The sequence below is a fragment of the Diaporthe citri genome (genome assembly GCF_014595645.1).
Source record: "Diaporthe citri strain NFHF-8-4 chromosome Unknown scaffold_4, whole genome shotgun sequence".
NCBI classification, from domain to species: Eukaryota; Fungi; Ascomycota; class Sordariomycetes; order Diaporthales; family Diaporthaceae; genus Diaporthe; species Diaporthe citri.
Genome location: NW_025064849.1, coordinates 4,914,823 through 4,931,526, shown reverse-complemented (window position 1 = coordinate 4,931,526; position 16,704 = coordinate 4,914,823). Strand labels below are relative to the sequence as shown.

The 16,704-nt window shown below is 56.4% G+C and overlaps 5 protein-coding genes across 5 annotated transcripts; 2 read left to right on the top strand and 3 right to left on the bottom strand.

Annotated features, from left to right (window-relative positions):
- Window positions 1-2,114: 2,114 nt before the first annotated feature.
- INS49_010442 (uncharacterized protein) lies at window positions 2,115-7,030 on the bottom strand (the record flags this gene model as incomplete). The annotated part of the gene is made up of 3 exons (XM_043171167.1): window positions 2,115-3,421; window positions 4,340-6,405; window positions 6,498-7,030. The coding sequence occupies 3 exons, from the start codon at window positions 7,028-7,030 to the stop codon at window positions 2,115-2,117; spliced, it is 3,906 nt and encodes a 1,301-aa protein (XP_043025732.1).
- A 426-nt stretch (window positions 7,031-7,456) lies between these two features.
- On the top strand, window positions 7,457-9,203 carry INS49_010441 (uncharacterized protein; the record flags this gene model as incomplete). The annotated part of the gene is made up of 2 exons (XM_043171166.1): window positions 7,457-8,110; window positions 8,166-9,203. The coding sequence occupies 2 exons, from the start codon at window positions 7,457-7,459 to the stop codon at window positions 9,201-9,203; spliced, it is 1,692 nt and encodes a 563-aa protein (XP_043025731.1).
- A 303-nt stretch (window positions 9,204-9,506) lies between these two features.
- On the top strand, window positions 9,507-10,897 carry INS49_010440 (uncharacterized protein; the record flags this gene model as incomplete). The annotated part of the gene is made up of 3 exons (XM_043171165.1): window positions 9,507-10,196; window positions 10,219-10,562; window positions 10,594-10,897. The coding sequence occupies 3 exons, from the start codon at window positions 9,507-9,509 to the stop codon at window positions 10,895-10,897; spliced, it is 1,338 nt and encodes a 445-aa protein (XP_043025730.1).
- Window positions 10,898-12,174: 1,277 nt separating this feature from the next.
- On the bottom strand, window positions 12,175-13,776 carry INS49_010439 (uncharacterized protein; the record flags this gene model as incomplete). Its single annotated transcript, XM_043171164.1, has 3 exons — window positions 12,175-12,796; window positions 12,870-13,401; window positions 13,482-13,776. The coding sequence occupies 3 exons, from the start codon at window positions 13,774-13,776 to the stop codon at window positions 12,175-12,177; spliced, it is 1,449 nt and encodes a 482-aa protein (XP_043025729.1).
- Window positions 13,777-15,032: 1,256 nt separating this feature from the next.
- Window positions 15,033-16,478, bottom strand: INS49_010438 (uncharacterized protein; the record flags this gene model as incomplete). The annotated part of the gene is made up of 1 exon (XM_043171163.1): window positions 15,033-16,478. One exon carries the CDS (start codon window positions 16,476-16,478, stop codon window positions 15,033-15,035), a length of 1,446 nt encoding a protein of 481 aa, XP_043025728.1.
- Window positions 16,479-16,704: the final 226 nt, after the last annotated feature.

The window sequence follows — 16,704 nt, the reverse complement described above, 5'->3', positions numbered from 1 at the left end:
TTTGGCGAGATGGTCTTCCCAAACGGGTGCGTTGTCGAGATCCTTCTGCGCGGGCTGGCTCGCCACTCGAAGGCCGCGATCGGCCCATGATTTCCCACGCATGGGTAATACAGGCAGTGTAAGGAGCATCTGCAAGTGATCCGATGTTCTCTACTGACCTGCCTGACCTGCCTGTATCAGGAGATTATGCCTCACCTGCACCGCCCAGCGTAGCCTGCGGCTCGAACCGACCCAGCAGCAGTCGAGATCCTGAGACGAGATATCCAGGCATCGTGCCTCCGCGCCCGCATCGCGATCGTCACAGCCATACATGAACCCACGAGCCGACCTGTCTGCCCGACGAATCGACCATAATTAGAACTACTGCCCCCCTGCCACCAGGCGTCAAAGACAGCCGCCATTGACGCGACCGCCACCTCCACGATCCCAGGCAGGCGGATTCGCCCGTGGGGTTCGCGCAGCCAACCCAGACCCGAAGACTGCCCTGGAAGGCAGGCATACAGACAGACAACCAACCCGGTCAGCCGCGTCAAGACAAGGCGGCCATTGCTGGGCCAGGGCAGCCCAGGATCAAGGTCTCTGCCGGCGTGGCCACGAGCGAGAGAGCCTTAGCTGTCGCTGCCCGCCACCATCATTAGCAACACTGGGCGTCCTTGCGCCTTGCTCACTGGCCAGAATTGTGGAGTGTTCGCTCCTGAGCGGAGGATTTGCCGCGACACCGGGGGGGGGGGGGGGAGAGGGTGGAGGGGTTGTGTCTTCCAGGCAACAGAATAAAAAAACTCCCCAGTAGGCGCAACTAGGCGCACTGAGCACGTGTGGGACGTGGTACGTGATACGTGGGTTGTGGTTGAGGTCTGCCCGCGGGCACGCGCAGGGGAGACGGGAGGATGGGGCAGTGCTTGACAGACAAGACACTCGGGCTCTGGCGTGGGAAACCCTGCAGGAGGATTCGCGGGCAAATGATGATGGCATCAAGTTTCACACACAAAGACCACCGCATGGGGAAATAATCGGTATCAGTGTCGCAGTGGCGCTCATTATCCGACTGGAATCACCGCCCGAACGAGGGGTTCGTCCCAGACGGCGTTCGGTCCCCTTCCCTCCTCCCCTGTCCGCTCTCGCAAGCATCGCGGCTCTCGTCGGCGATAAGTCACCTTGGGTCGTGGGCTGGGGTGACAGCTTGAGACAGACGCGAGCGGGACATTATCCAATTTTACACCCTTAGGAATCTCTCTTCCAGCAACGGCTGGTCTTGTTGGTTGCTGGGGCTATTCTTGGTGCTTCGTTCGGCTCACTCGTCGACGTGTCTTAGCACTCACTCGATGGGGAGACTGACTGGGAGGCGAGGTGTACCTTGCCACTCCCTTTTGGTGCCCAGGGGCTGCTTGTGCCTGTCTTCTTGCTGCTAGGTAGTTGAAGGTGGATGCCGGCAGTGAGAAATTGTGAGAGAGGTCGAATTTGTAATCCGGAAATCCGCCTGTCAGCGCTCCTAGGACCCCACTGAGGAGCCTCACGAGGACAATGCTGATGAGTCGACTCGAGGGGATGTGGATTCATTCATGGGGGGAGTGGGCTTGTTCTCTAGAGAGGGGCCGAGAGCGCGGCATGGGGCTCCCGACGTTCGTGTGAGGCAGACTGGCCGAAGATGCTTAGAAGAGGGTATGGTTGACACTCCGTATCAAATTGTAGAAGCTTCACTTCCATCTAGTGGGAACGATTCTAGACTCTGCGTAGCCATTGCCCTGATCCCGTCACCGCATGCTGTCTCAAGGTCTCCATCGTTGCCATGTTAAAAGACCAGTCCAATGGAATTGAGACAGCCAATTCCAGTGTAGGTTCCTGCTACTGCCTCAAGAATATCGGGGACTTCCCCGAGCTGGCCGTGATTGATCCAACTCTTCTCCTTTGCCAGCTAAAGCTCTTAACACTTCAAGAAAAGATTTGTGCTGCCTCGGCGTTGTCATGCCCAGCTATCGCAGAGCAGCTCTATTGACTGCAGCGTCACTGTGCCGTCTTGAAATGGCTTCACGACAATGTTTGGAGAAAGCGCGCCACGTCCAGTTGTCAACAGGTTCCGCCCGTGGCTTTAGGTTCTTGTTTCTCATCGTCGATACTCACTTCACGTATCGCTCAATCACCTCCTGCACCCCCGGCGTCCCATTCTTCCGGGCAAAGTCTAGAACAGTCCCATCGCGGAACTTGGAGCGCGGATCGAGGTCGCCTTCGGCAAGGAGGGTCCGCAAGAGATCCATGTGGTCGCCCGAGCAAGCAGCTTCCACAGCACACATGCCTTGAAAGTCAGTGGCATGTGCCCACGAGGGACCAAGCTTCTTCGCCAGCCGGTCCATAACCTCGACGTGGTCCTCGATCCTGTCCGGGTCAGCCGTCATCTTGGCTGCTCCCTTGATGGCGAGCATGATGGCGGTGTCGCCATTCTTGTCGGCAAGCAGCGGGTCTGCCCCATAGTCGAGGAGAAGCTTCACCGCGTGTGCAGTCCCCGAGGTGACTGCTAAGTGAAGGGCTGTTCGGCTCAGTGCGCCGGCTCTCTCGTCGATCAACGCTTTAGCCTGTAACAAGAGATCCAGGACTTGAGCGTGGTCATGGCCCAGGTCACCGCGGAACTGGTTTGCTGTCATCTGCAGAGGAGTCGCCCCGGAGGAGTTCTTCGCGTTGACGTCGGCCCCTTTGTGTAGAAGCATGGCAACGGCCCACTTGTCCTGCCTTCGTACAGCCAAGTGTAGAGGAGTGTTTCCTGTACCGGAGGCATGTAGGTTCGGCTCAGCTCCGCCCTGGAGAAGCACAGCCAAGGCCTCAAGACGATGCTTCTCAAGCGGAAGAGATCCCGCACCGAAGAAGACCTTCGTCAGTGGGAAGTCGCCATTCTCATCAGGCATGTTCGTTTCAGCCCCAGCATTTACCAACAGCCAAACGAGCCTGACGTAGCCCTGGAATTCATCGTTCTCGACAGCCAGATGCAATGCTGATTTGCCCGACTTCTTGCTCTTCACATTCACGTTGACATCATGTTTAATGAGCTCTCGAGCACACTTGTTGTGTCTTTCGCTCGCCCCTTGGACCGCTGCAAGAAGTGGCGCACCACGTGGGTGCTTCTTCGTGCCAGGGTTACACCCCTTCTGCAAGAGAAATTTGACGGCGCTGGCCTTGCCTCGCTTGCAGTAATCTCTCAGCAGGTTGTGCATCCTATCGAACTGGTCAAACGGGACAAGTATGCGTGAGAACTTCGCTTTCGTAGCTTCAGACATGACAGAAGTTGGCGCACCCGCCGAGGCCGAGTCCCAGGCTGTCTTCATGAGCGATTTGGCATTGATCGCCGGAAGTGCTGTCCGCTCGCGAGGGCTCCTCGAGGCCGACGACCTCGTCTGACCAGAGCTTTGCCTTGTCTCATTGGAATCTGGTGGATCTGATTGTATGAGAAGTGCGTCTGCTGCACTTATCTGCACTTGTGTGGTAGATATGTTCCAAGCGGGAGAAGGACGGCTCTTAGCATCAGAAAGAGCCTTCACGTTCGCTGCTGTTAGTGCAAGACGTGGAACAGGTGTTGATCGTGTCAGTTGGCCATTATGAACCTCCCCAGTTGCGTTGCCAGCCTCCAGTGCACGCAGATTTGCCTTGGAAAGAAGCGCCTTGCGAGCTTTTTGTTTTTGCGGCACCACTGGCGGTGGCAGAAGTTCTCGCGAGAAAACCCCTCTGACATTGGTCTCAAAGAACGTACGAGACCCTGGTAAAGCTCGTACTTCGGTGTTTTCATCACTCCTCCCAGGGAGATTATGAGTAGTGTGGTCTGCTGGAATGGAGACACGGTCGCGGGGTTCCTTTTGCTCTGCTGGTGGATGTGACTCATACGCAGTGAGCTCCGATTCCCTCGTGCCATCCTTTGGAGTCTTTGCAGGAAATTTCTTCCGGTTCAAACGGGCTGAAGGCCCCTTGTGTGTTTTGATCACTCTTTTTGTGGCTGCGTTACCCAATAGTGGCCGTCGCAACTTTTGATCAGTTGTCGGCACCTGCTCGAGCTGCTGTGTTTGATTTGCAATAATATAGTTCGGAGAAATGTACTCCAAATCATCACTCATCGGTAACAAGCTGCACTTTGGGAAGGGTACTTCGGTAGCAAGTTCAGACAGGCTCAACGTTGACTCGGTTGTCTGCGGTGTTGCTGGAGGGGGAAGCGCAAAGCGCACTGTCCGCTCAGTCTCTTCAGAAATTGAGCCGATATTGGTATAGATTCCATGAACTTCCGATACTCCAGGGCCTGATGGCAGATCCAGCGTGTTCTCCTCACTTAGAATCAATGCGCTCCCATATTCTATTTGGCTCTCACCAGGTATGACTTGTGCGGTCATCGACGACGGCGACGCGATGCCGCCCTCGTTCTCACTTGACTGAGAAGCATTTTCTGCAGATCTCTCGAGGATGGTCCCGAGGTGCTTTGGCGATTTATATGATTCATCTGGAGCAGACGTTCCTTGTTGATCGGTACCCTGTTCGGTGGGCCATTCAATCAATACCGACCCTCCCAAATCCAGTGTTGAGTGATCTGGATTTCGAAGACCATCAGACATTGCATCTTCCGGATCGTCTTCACAAGTGACTGCCTTCGGTCCTTTGGTGGCCGACTCCTCTAGGTTCATGTCGGCGCATTGACTCTCGAGGTATCCAGCGACAACGGGAAACGGCAGCCGCAAATCACTTAGAGCCTGGGCTGTGAGATAGGAAGAGTCCAATGAAATGTCCACCGGCTCAGACTTGTTACTTTGGAGATGTTCACCCAGATTTTGTGTCTCCCCATCGATGGTGGAATCATCGGAAACTTCCTCGTATCGGTGGTCATTGTTGTCGTCTTCCTCTGAGGCGCCGTCTTCAGACTGGATCTCGTCGACTTCCACAATGATGCCGAGCTCCTTGATAGTTGACTGAATTCCTGATGCCAGATGAGTGTCGGAGGCGGATTCGCTTTCGGAACTCGTGTCTGATGAGTCTGAGTACTCCTCGAACATCTGGTGCTCTGCATCCTCGTCCGAGTCACTACTTCCATACTCCATAAACCCTAGGCCCGTGTCGCGGAGGTTTCTCTCATGATCAGAGACCGCCGGGTCAACAGCTGCAGATTCCGAATATCCCGCTGGCGACGTAATGTTGTGGTAGGATTGAGTGGCAAGTTCGTCAGGCTCGGTGGCCAAGATGCTCTGGGTATACCATTGGTCACCTTCATGAAGTTCAGGACTGAGGTACCAATTCTGTGCGTGGGTAGCAGAGAGAAGGCTGTTGTTATCATCGACGCCTCGCCCGCTGCCAACATACACATCCTGAACATCAGGAAAAGCTCCAGGCATGGCGACTTCATCACCCCTATCGAGCCTCGTAACGCCGAGCCATTGTTCGACAGAATCACTTTTCTGTGCAGACACGCCATTCGCTGATGACGATGCTTCCTCACCGAACAAGTTTGCCACGGTCCTTTTAGTGGCCGTGGAGTCCTCGAGAAGCTCGTCACGTTGCAGCGCCGCATCGTATTCAAAAGCTCGCTCTTCGAAATCCCCTTGACACTTGAAGCAGCAAAAGCTGCGGAATGATGGCGACTCCAGTATGTCTTTCATGAGGCCCTTCGCGGATGGTCGATTGCGTGGCTTCTCCTGAAGCAGATCCCTCACCCAGACGAGTGGCTCGTTGTCGTGCTCAACAGTGTTTCCCTTCGTCAATTCATCCAGCCAGGTGAGGACTACAGAAAGGTTGGCGTAGACATAAGGCTGGTCGGAGTTGTGTTTTCTTGCATTACCCGCGATTACACGCTTGAGTTCAGCTGTTGAACGACCGAGCAACTTTGTCGTCATCTCCAGGAAAACCACTCCCAATGAGAACATGTCGCTTTTGGAGTCGCGCTCTTCTCTTTTCGCAATCTCCGGCGCTTGGTAATCCGGACTGACTGGTATATGATGATGCCTTGTGGCACTGACAGAGCGGTTCGACCAGTCGTAGGCCGAGCCGAAATCACTGATGTAAACCTCTTCACGGTAGATCAAGATATTCCGCGCAGTGATGTCCCTATGTCTGATCTTGCTCTGATGGAGATAGTTGACAGCCCCAGCGAGACAGCCAAAGAATCTTCGGAGCACGCTTTGATATTCGGGTGTAATAGCCCCTGGCATCGCTAGGAGACGTTCCAGATCCAATTCTGCCACTGGCTCCATGATGTACGATATGTACTCTAGATCTGTGTAGCTTGCAATGATCTTGACTAGGTGGCGATGGCTTAGTTGCTTCAAGTGCCTCAGCTCGCCAATCAGGGTGCGCTGAGCCTCGCGGCTCCTCTCAGAGTCGCGACCTCGAAGGACCCTCTTACGAGCGTAGTGCCTCAGACTCAACCGGCTGTATACGAGATCTACACCGCTGACTTTCATCAGTGACGCTCAAATAATGATCATGAAGTGACCCCCCACACCGCGAGGGGCCCGATCAAAGGCTTAAATTGTTGAACTTACCCAAAGCTCCCCTGGCCCAGGGACCTGATGGGCTGGAAAATATTGTCACCATTCTCGGCATCGAAGTGCGTTGAAGTGCCGTCCGTTTCAACGAGTTTTGTATTGGTCAGGAAATAGCTTTGCGCGTCTAGGAATGCCTGTCTTAGGTCCCTTCCGTCTTTCTGTTGCAGGAAGTCCGGCAAAGTCCGCTCATTGTACGGCAGATAGAAGTCGTTGAAACTTTTCGCCCTAAATTCGTCCATGAACTCGAGTGCGCCGATGCTCCGGAGAATGCCATATGTCCTGGGTGTGAAGCTCCAGAGAAGTGAGCCTTCACGTTCTGCTTTTGCATCCAGAAACGCCAGCAGTGTCTGCAGACTCTGGATGTTTCGATGTGAAATTTGATCGGTACTTTTTCCAGGGGTTCCCGACAGAGTCGGGGTGCAGAGCATCTGAAGATTGGCTTCGATGTCGTCGTCTGTCACCACAGAAGATGCTGGCGCCCGTCTGGCCCGGGGCAGAGGCAACGGGTGGAACCATGAGAGAAGCGACATGGTGGCGGCTCCTACTGCGAACGATCAGCACTCAACTATGGATGTCAAGCGCAATGAGAGAGACCAGCAGCTGCCCATGGGTTCAGTTAAGAGCTGGCATCGATACTTTGGAGTTGTAGATTGAGCCGTAGAAGTACCTGATGGCACCTGTGGCCTTCAGCTTGGAGACTATGACCCCTCGTAAGGCTGTGGATCAAATCTCACCACTGCTGGTTGATGCAAGCTGCAGGTATCCGTTTCTGGACTGGGCTCTGTTTGGTGCCATGCGAACATGAGCGGCTGATGCAGGAGATGTCACACGGATAACGTGCGTCTCCGCCCGCATTGGCAGCAGCTGTCCAGCCACCTCGTTTCCCAGCGTCGGCCATAAAAGATCAAGAAAGGCGAACAATAGGTGTCTTTGTTCACATCAAAAGAGTAAGGTGTATGATGGCGGGTCTCGAGGTCGCAGCAGCCGGCGTCAGCTTCATTGCTTTTGCCCTCCAATCATTTCAGGGTTGTGTGCAGGCCTTCGAGTTCTTCGAGACGACGCAGAATATCGGCTCGGACGGCGACCTTTTGAGGACTGGGTTGGAAATACAGAAGTACCGTCTGATCAAATGGGCAGAGCGATCTGGATTAGGGAAAACGGAGAGACCTGCGGTCAATTGGCAGTATGCCAGGCTCGTGCTGGACCAATTGCTGGTGATGTTGACGTCTGCTGAGAAGCTCAAGACCCGTTACCACCTGGAAGTGTCCGAAGAGACGTTGGAAACGGCTGAAAAGCTTTGCAGTGCGGAATCACCAAAACAAGGAATTGCGGAGCTCATCGCTCGCCTGCGGCCGACCATTCAGACAGCGGCAGGGAAAATCATCCAAGAAAGCAACTCTACAGTCAAAAGGCTGCGATGGGCAACGCGCGACATGACCAAATTGAAGCAGTATCTGGACGAGATCAAGAACCTAGTCGACAACTTGGATATGCTCCTTGATCATGCGGAACGGGAGAGTGACAGAGACGACATGGAAAAGCTCCTTCGCGGGCTTGTCTCTTTCATCCCGAGCACCACGGAGGCGGAGCAAATCGAAGAGCTTGTTGGAGTCGGAAGACACCATTGGCGAGGAAGCGATAAAAGCTGCAGCTTACGTGAAGCAGGTCAGACTGGTCGTTGGCGCAGACAAACGCGAAGATGAGGAGACACCGTCGTTTAGAAAGGCACCAAGCTTCATGCCGAAACTTCGGAGGCTGAAGCACCGGTATCTTCGACCCAGAGCCGGAGGCGAGTTGCACGAGACCGGGATCGAGCTTGGTCTGTACCAGGATGCGCCAGTCCTTGTGCAGTGGAAGATTGCGGAGGGCCCGGAGTGGTCGAGGTTTGAGCAGCAAATGAAGGCCTTGACTGTTCTTCTCATGTCCCTGGTCCACGAGTCCTTCCACTCGCTCCCCTGCTTGGGACTGGTCTCGGTGAAGGAGAAAGGACGGTACGGTCTTGTGTTCGTGTTGCCAACGGATGCAGTAGACTTGCAAGTGACAGGGCTGGATGAGCTGGTGAAGACGACACGAAGAATCTCACTCGCCAGACGACTTGAGGTCAGCCGCAGCGTTGCAGAGGCGGTGCTGCAGCTGCACACGGCGGGTTGGATGCACAAGTCGCTGCGACCGACCAACGTCGTGTTCCTGGCCAAGCAGGGGGCAAAGCGCGAGGAGATCTTGCAGACGACGCCATACATAGTTGGGTACGACTATGCCCGGCCGGACACTCAGGATGCAGCCAAAGCGTTCACGCAGCTGCCCGAGTCGAGCCTGAGATCAGAGCTGTACCGTCACCCGCAAGCCCGCGGGGCGGGTCGACAGACCTACCAGAAGAGGTTCGACATGTATGCGCTGGGATGTCTCATTGTGGAGCTCATGGCATGGAAATCCCTCGCAGACCTGCATTCCGAGCACACGGACCAGGGATTTGGAGGCAGGCTGGAGCAGGCAGAAAACACAAACGGCGTGACTGAGGTGCCATCGCTAGACGAGCTCATGGGGAAGCAGGGAGCCGTGGATGATCTGGAGCACCAGGCTGGGGGGCAGGTGGTGAAGGCAGTCAGGAGATGCCTAGGCATGAAGCAAGTTGAAGGCACTGAAGATGCAGGGCTCGAGGACCAGATGGCCGTGGTCGAGATGCTGTCATGGTGTAGGGTCTAGGGTCTGACGAGCGATGAGTTTGGGGGTTGACGGCAGACTCAGGGTTAGGAGTGGTGCCTCATAATTGGAACTTGTCTCCCGCTTACACTTGGACGGGGGCGACTGACTAGCTGACGGCACTCAATCGCCGCTATCGGCAGCGGGACGCCGAGTTGCCCTGACTAATAATAACAACACCGGGACGACATGCCTGTGATAGCCGGCAGTACACGAGTCTCGGGGACAAGGAGGACTTGGGATGAGTCTCCGTCCTTCTTCCTTTCTTTCCTTTCCCTGAGGCTGCAAGCACACCAATTAGACAGCATGAGGAGAATAAAATCACTTGTGAGGCCCCAAACCGGCCTCCGGGCCAAGGCTGGCGTTGGCAGCTCACTCGCCGTGTCGTGCCGCGCCCTGTCCTCATGCTCGTCCTCGTCCTCATCCCCGCCCTCACCACTGAGGGCTGGCTCACTGAGGGCACCACTGCTCGCAGCCAACAAGCAAAGCAGCAGGAGCTACTCGTCTGAGGCCCCTCTGCAGAAGACCGCCCTGTACGATCTTCACCTCGCCCATGGCGCAAAGATGGTCCCCTTCGGCGGCTTCCAGATGCCCGTGCAGTACTCAGGCCTCTCCGTCTCCGAGTCACACAAGTTCACCCGCACCCACGCCTCGCTCTTCGACGTCTCGCACATGGTGCAGCGCATCTTCAGCGGCCCGGACGCCGCCGCCTTCCTGCAAAAGGTCACGCCCTCCAACCTCGAGACCCTGCCCGTGAACAAGAGCACCCTGTCCGCCCTCCTGCACCCCGAGACGGGCGGCATCGTCGACGACACCATCATCACGAAGCTTGCTGATGACAGGTTCTACGTCGTCACCAATGCCGCCTGCCGCGAGAAGGACGACGCCTACCTGGCCGGGCAGCTCGCCACCTTCGGCGGCCAGGTCAAGCACGAGAAGCAGGACGAGAAGGGGCTCATCGCCCTTCAGGGCCCCCCTGAGCGCCGAAATCCTGGAGTCCGTGCTCGTCGACCCCGAGGCCGTGGGCTTGACGAAGCTGTACTTCGGCTCGTGCACCTCGGCCAAGATCAAGCTGCTCGGCATGGACGTGTCCAGCCCGGTGCTGATCAGCCGCGGGGGCTACACCGGCGAGGACGGCTTCGAGATCTCGGTCCCTTCCGCCGAGGAGACCGTGGCCGTGACGGAGGCGCTGCTGGCTGTCGGCCCGGAGAAGCTCCAGTTCGCGGGCCTGGGCGCGAGGGACAGCCTGAGGCTGGAGGCGGGCATGTGCCTGTACGGCCACGACCTGAATGACACCACCACCCCCGTCGAGGGCGGTCTGAGCTGGATTATCCCCAAGGAGCGGAGGGGCGCGGACGCCGGGTACCACGGCGCCAACCTCATCTCCAAGCAGCGTCCTCAAGAGCAAAGGCGGCTTGGGTGTCGAGAGGAGGCGTGTCGGCTTCATAGTCGAGGGGGCGCCCGCAAGAGAAGGCGTCGAGGTCGTGAGCAGGGAGGGCGAGAAGATTGGCAAGGTCACCAGTGGCTGCCCGAGCCCGACGCTGGGCAAGAACATTGCCATGGGTTACATCAAGAACGGATTCCACAAGTCGGGCACAGAGGTCGATGTTGTTGTGAGAGGGCGGAACCGTAAGGCCACGGTGACCAAGATGCCATTTGTGGAGTCAAAGTATTGGAAAGACACCGCTCCCGCATAAGAGGGAATTCTTGTAGCGTTATTGCATAACTTCAACAACGATGGAAGGAGCGACAAAAGGCGGCAATGGATATCAACAGCATTCAACAAAAGGTCGTGTGGGTATGGTCGCCTGTCCGCGATAGGCATTCAAAATTATGATCAAAACAATTAAGAAGGGCATTCGCTTGAGCCGCCTGCTTCTGTCTCAACTTGCCTCCGGACTATCTATCCATTTAACTGAAATCACGTCCCTAACACCAACCTGTTCTATTGTAATGTTGACAGATTGGAAACGTAATCAGGAAGTTAGTAAAAAGACAACATTCTCGTGGAGAACCGCTGCTTACCCGGGCTGGCGACCATGCCTCACCGGTCTCATTTTCGTCAAGACGCAGATGTCCAACTCGGCATTATTCGCTGCTTCCAACTATTGTGTTGGCGACGACTTGTATAGATAGTATTGTGGTCTGATGTGACTAGTGGAACATTTATACGCACTAAAGAAACGGATTCACTTGTTCCATTGACGAGGAGATAAATGTGCAGAGTAACAATACACTCTCTGTACACATTCCGGTATACGTTCTACTCATTCACTTCTTGAGCGGTGCATCGCAGCCCACAATAACTAACAGATATAGAATGTATACTCAAGGCCAGAAGTTGAGACAAAGAGGTTCGGTATTTACATGTGAAACCATCACATACTGGTACTGAGTTTTCCACGTATAACCAGCCATGCTCGCCTCCACGTTGCACGAGGACATCAGAGACCGGCACGATATATGTGATGGAAGCTCCCATCTAGACGCGTACAGCCAACACCGTCTTTGGGGAAACATTACAATTGGCTTGTCTCTTTGTTTTCCCGCCTGGTAATATAAACCTCATCAAGAGCAGGTCAGGCAACGCAGCCCACGAGTGCTCTGATATAGGCAGTGTTGTCATTTGTAAAAGAACGAGTTTTGCTGTTGAGTTCTGGTCTTTCACTGGGCCGAGTGTGTCTCATGAGAACGCCTAGTAAGCCATATATCAGGCTTTATACTCTTTAGAACGGACATATGTCCGCTCAAGAAATCCCGACGTACCTGGTTGGCGAGCACTAGCACAAATGACACATGAGACGGATGCAATGGTCTTGGCCAGTCGGGCCAGTCATGTACCCAAATGTCTTGAACACAGGAGGAAAAGGAACAGAACATCAGAATACAAATGCAATGCTTCGTACCGTTTCTCATATGCTACCCATTCCCGGCCTACCGCCCTGCCGCCGCAACTACAGCTAGAAGCCACACTTTATTTGTCGTTGTTCTCGAAGCTATACTTGAGCCAGCCGCCCAGCGCCCTGAGGCTCTCCCACCTCACGTTCTCGTCGGCCTCGCCCATGAGCTGCATGACCCTCGTCTTGAGGCCGAGCTTCTCCAGCGTTCCGCGCCGCTCGGGCACCTCGCGGACAAGGCTGCCGACGTCGTTGCAGGCGATGGCCAGCACAGCCTTGTCGTTGTCCCACGGCTTGGTCATGACCTCGGCCAGCTTCTTCAGCAGCTCGCCGTTCTCGTAGTCGATGATCTTGCGCGCGTTCTCCGCCCAGAATACCGTGCTCTTGTGCGGCGGCGACCACCGCAGGTGGCCCGACTGCACCTCGGCCACGTACTCGTCGAACGTCGTCTTGGTCTTGGTGTACTCCTCCAGCATCTCCTTCAGCGCCGCCAGCTCCTCCTGCAGGTCTGGGTCCGTCAGGTGGCGCGTGCTGAGGTTCTGCAACAGCGCGGGCAGGCGCACCAGCACCGCCTGCGGGAGGAGGGTCTTTTGGTTGGTGCGCAGGAGGTTGTAGAGCGTGGAGACGAGGAGGCGGGTCGTCTTCTCCTTGGGGGAGAGACGAAGGAGCTGTGTGTAGAGGAGGACGATGTCATACTCGCTGTGAAAGTGTCAGCACCAACGCCCACCAGATATTCATGTAGGGGAATATCTGCCCGGCGGTATTTGCTTACTCGTTCAACTCATCTCCAACTTCCTCGCCCTCGAAGCTTAGCTGCCACAGGACGAGCAGCACATGGTAAAGCAACTGCAGGCCAACGCCGCCGCCCAACGAGCCTTCAGACTCTGCGCTCCTGGAAAGGCCCGTCGTGCCACTCCACAGGCTGGCAGACACATCACCATTGGAAACGCCACAAGCCTTCTGTAGTATCTCTATCAGCGGGGCGACAGTCTCGCTACGCTGGGCCCAGAACTGCTTCCTGGATGCACTTCCGTACAGCAAGGAGGAGTATTCGAGCACGCCGATGTCCTGCAGCCCGGCGTCCGAGTTCTTGGTGAGGGAGGACAGGTAGCTGAAGAGGTGTGGGAGGGCCTTCTTGACAGTCGCCGTGGACTCGTCGCGAGAGCTTGCCATCAGGCTGGTCAGGACAGTAGAGGTGAGGAGGGGTATGGGGTCTTCGGAGCTGGAGGAGTGTGCGAGCAGCGGGAGGAAGTGCTTGTATGGGTCGCCGTTCTTGAAGAGCGCTTTCGACAGAGAGGGGACGCCTGTGAGCACCCAGTCAGTAGCTGCAAGATCCCCAGACCGTTGCGAGGGCCGCATATGGACGCCTATAAGTCCAACGTACTGTCGAGAAGGTCGCTCAGCAGGACCAAGATGTACTGCACGACCTCTGTCCTCTTCCGCGCCAGCTCGAGCACGCTGGGCTTGCCCTCCTCGCCGACGAACAGTATCCGGTATCCATCGAGATCGCCCTCGACAGTCTGTACGCGTGCCTCCTTCTTCGCCCGCTCGACGGCCTTGATCTCGGCCAATTGGTCCTCCGTCAGGGTGCCAGCCCGCACTGCGCCCTCCCATGGGATCGGCCGTTGGCGGATATTGTTCTGCAGCGAGGCGAGATACGTTGGCGGGTCCAGCGACATGTTTCTTCTGGTTTGATGGTCGATGCCGTCGGTTGGGGGTGGAACAGGAAAAGGGAGGTGTGGTCAGAAGCTAGGAGGATGGGCTGGGAAGCTCTCGCTGGTGGCTGCGGGAATCGGGTTGTCGTCACTGCGAGGGCCGTGGTCGTGGTCGTGGTCGAGGTCGAGGTCGAGAGCTGCAGAGCACGATTACGAAATGACATGGGCTATCAGCTGCTGTACTGCACCAGCTCAGCGGGCACTGCTCAGATAGAGCTGGAGCTCCTTCTGGCTCCTCTGCCGCCGCCCAGGCGTGTACTAACAATTTCTGGCTGGCTGGCTGCGGGCCTGAACTCGGACCAGGCCAACAGCATCAATCACGACCCCTACACAGTACTTGTCCTGAGAACCTATTATCACTGCTGTGGATTCTATCCACATCAGAAGCAGTCGCTGAACGGTCAGGTCTTGTTGTGCAGAGCTTTCTTTGAGCTCAGATGCATTCATTATCCCTCCAGATCATGCCTCATCATCTATCGACTGCATGGGTATCCAGATGTCTCGTCTCATAACGTGCCGAGTTGGGTGATTGTACAATATCATCTCTTCTCATATCCATCCATCCATCCATCCATCCATCCATCCATCCATCTGGTCAGATCGTCCATAAGCTCTTGTCGTCTTCATTACCGTACTCGGCGACCCGACCGGTGTGATCTACTCTCGTCACCAGATTCCTTCGTGACTCCTTTCCCTTCGTCTCGTCATTCGTCATCCCGCCACCCGCCCTCATGTCTCGTCATCCAGCCTCTGCTTCAAGAAGAAGAAAAAGGGGGGCTAAAAAGCATCCCCTGGTGCGTTTATTCTTCTTGTTCCTTCCATAAACGCCAAGCAGTATTATCAAAGAAAAGTCCAACCAGCAAAAGGTGCAAACAACGGGGAAGGGCTTGAAGATTAGTGATATATACCAAAGACTCCAGCCCGCTGACCTGACAGCGGGCTGGGTCGTATCCATGCAAAGCTTTGCGGATGCTGGTAGCCAGGAGGCATGTGGTGTCTCATGGGGGGTTGGGTGTTTGATCTTATGTTGTGTACACGGGGGTCTCTTGATGGGTTTGTTGTGCTTGTACCTCTCCGGTAAGAGGTTCGGGTCGCTCTCGGCAGGAGAGGACGGACGCTTTTGGTGGTTGTTGACAAAGGAAACAGGAGATACACGATTTTTTATTTATTGAAAAGGAAAAAACAGGGGCAGCCCTAGAAGGCGGCCACTATTCTTTTTATCACCGCCGGGACGGAGCACGCGAGATGCGTGTGGTCTCCGTCCGGCGGCTACGGCGTGTATCTCGTGTCCTACCACCAGAGCTCGCGGAGCCTGCATAATCGGGTGGCACGTTAGATTTGAAATAGTCATCCCTCTCCCTACCGGCACCCGATGCCGAGTACACGGTAGGAGGGCCCCGATGGGCCTGGACCGGAGCGTGGGATTGCGGAGGACGCGTATAAACACTGGAGTAAGTGTAGTCTGAAGAGAACTCACTGGGGCTGCTGGCCGTGTACGAGTCCGAGAAGTAGCTGCTGCTCACGTCGCTTCTCGCCCGTGACGTCCGCTTCGCCTGCTCCTTGCGCTTCTTGTCTCGTCGAAGGCCTAGCAACAGGCCCAACGTACCCAGCGCGCCAGCTCCCCACCACCCAGCATTGGTCGATTCCCTCTTCTTCTCCGACACGCCAGATGCACGCCGGCTGCCTGCTGCTGACCTCGGCGGCGGCCGTGCCGCAAACCAGCCGGTGTGTGTGTCTCGTCTGGAGTGAGCTGCTGCGCTGCCGCCGCGCCTGTAGCGCTCCTCTTCGACGATGATGGTCTCGCGGTCACGGCTGCGAGACTTCCTCTTCCGCCCGGGGCCGAGCCCGAAGATGGCCAGCAGGCCGTGCCACAGGCCGCGCATGATACAGCAGGCGCAAATGGCGAGCAGCAGGACGACTCCGGCAATGACGCCGATGACGATGCCGGCGATAGCACCGCCGCTCAGGCCATTTCCACCGGTAGTCACGGCGGTCCCGTTGCCGCTTCCCGTGGCCGTCGCGCTCTCCAATGTACCTGTGGAGGTGGTCGTGCCGGTCCCAGTGGTGCCGCTGGTCACTCTGTATGGCGCGCTGTACTGGGTAGTGATGGTGGTCCCACTGGTGGTGATGGTGGACGTAATCATGCCGCCGCCACCACCGCCCGCGGCCTCAGTAGTTGTCGCACCGGCACCGGGGCCAGGTCCCCCACCGCATTGGCCGTTAGAGGCGCAGTACTGCCAGCTCGCGCAGCAGATTGGGCCACATGCAATCTGGCCTGAGCCTGCTGGAGGCACACAATCGGCACCGTTGTCGCCGGTGGTTGCAGGGTAGTAACTCGAGATGGTGCTGGTGTACGTGTCCGTCTCGGTCCACGTTGTGGTATAAATACCAAAGCCACCGCCGAGGGCAGTATCGGTACATCCTGCGATGCCTGCATTGGTGGTGCAGGCCTGCCCTTGAGCGCAACAGTACTGGTTGTCGACTCCGCAGTAGGTTGCGCAGCTGCGGTCGACCAAGAAGCCGGCGCCCAGGACATCGTGCAGGTCATCTTTTGGGTAGGGGCCGGCATGTGCAAGCTGTAATGATGCGCTCAGGCACAGGAGCAGCTTTTGTAATGATGTGATGGAGGGCAGCGGGCGGGGCCGCTGATCAGCCGAGGAAACCATGGTGTTGATCGAAAGCTGTCGCTGTTGCTGTCGCTGTTGCTGTCGAGCTGGCTGACAGAAAAGAGGAGCTGCAGACGAGCACCCCCTCCTTGGTGCTGGCACCTCACACACCTTCTGCTTCCGCCGCCTCAGCTCAGGTGCAGCCGACAGAGGGTGTTGGGGCCCAGGAATGAAGTTGAAGCTGGCCAGTGCTGTGGAGGAGAAGCTTCGACCCGTGCCGTGTCTT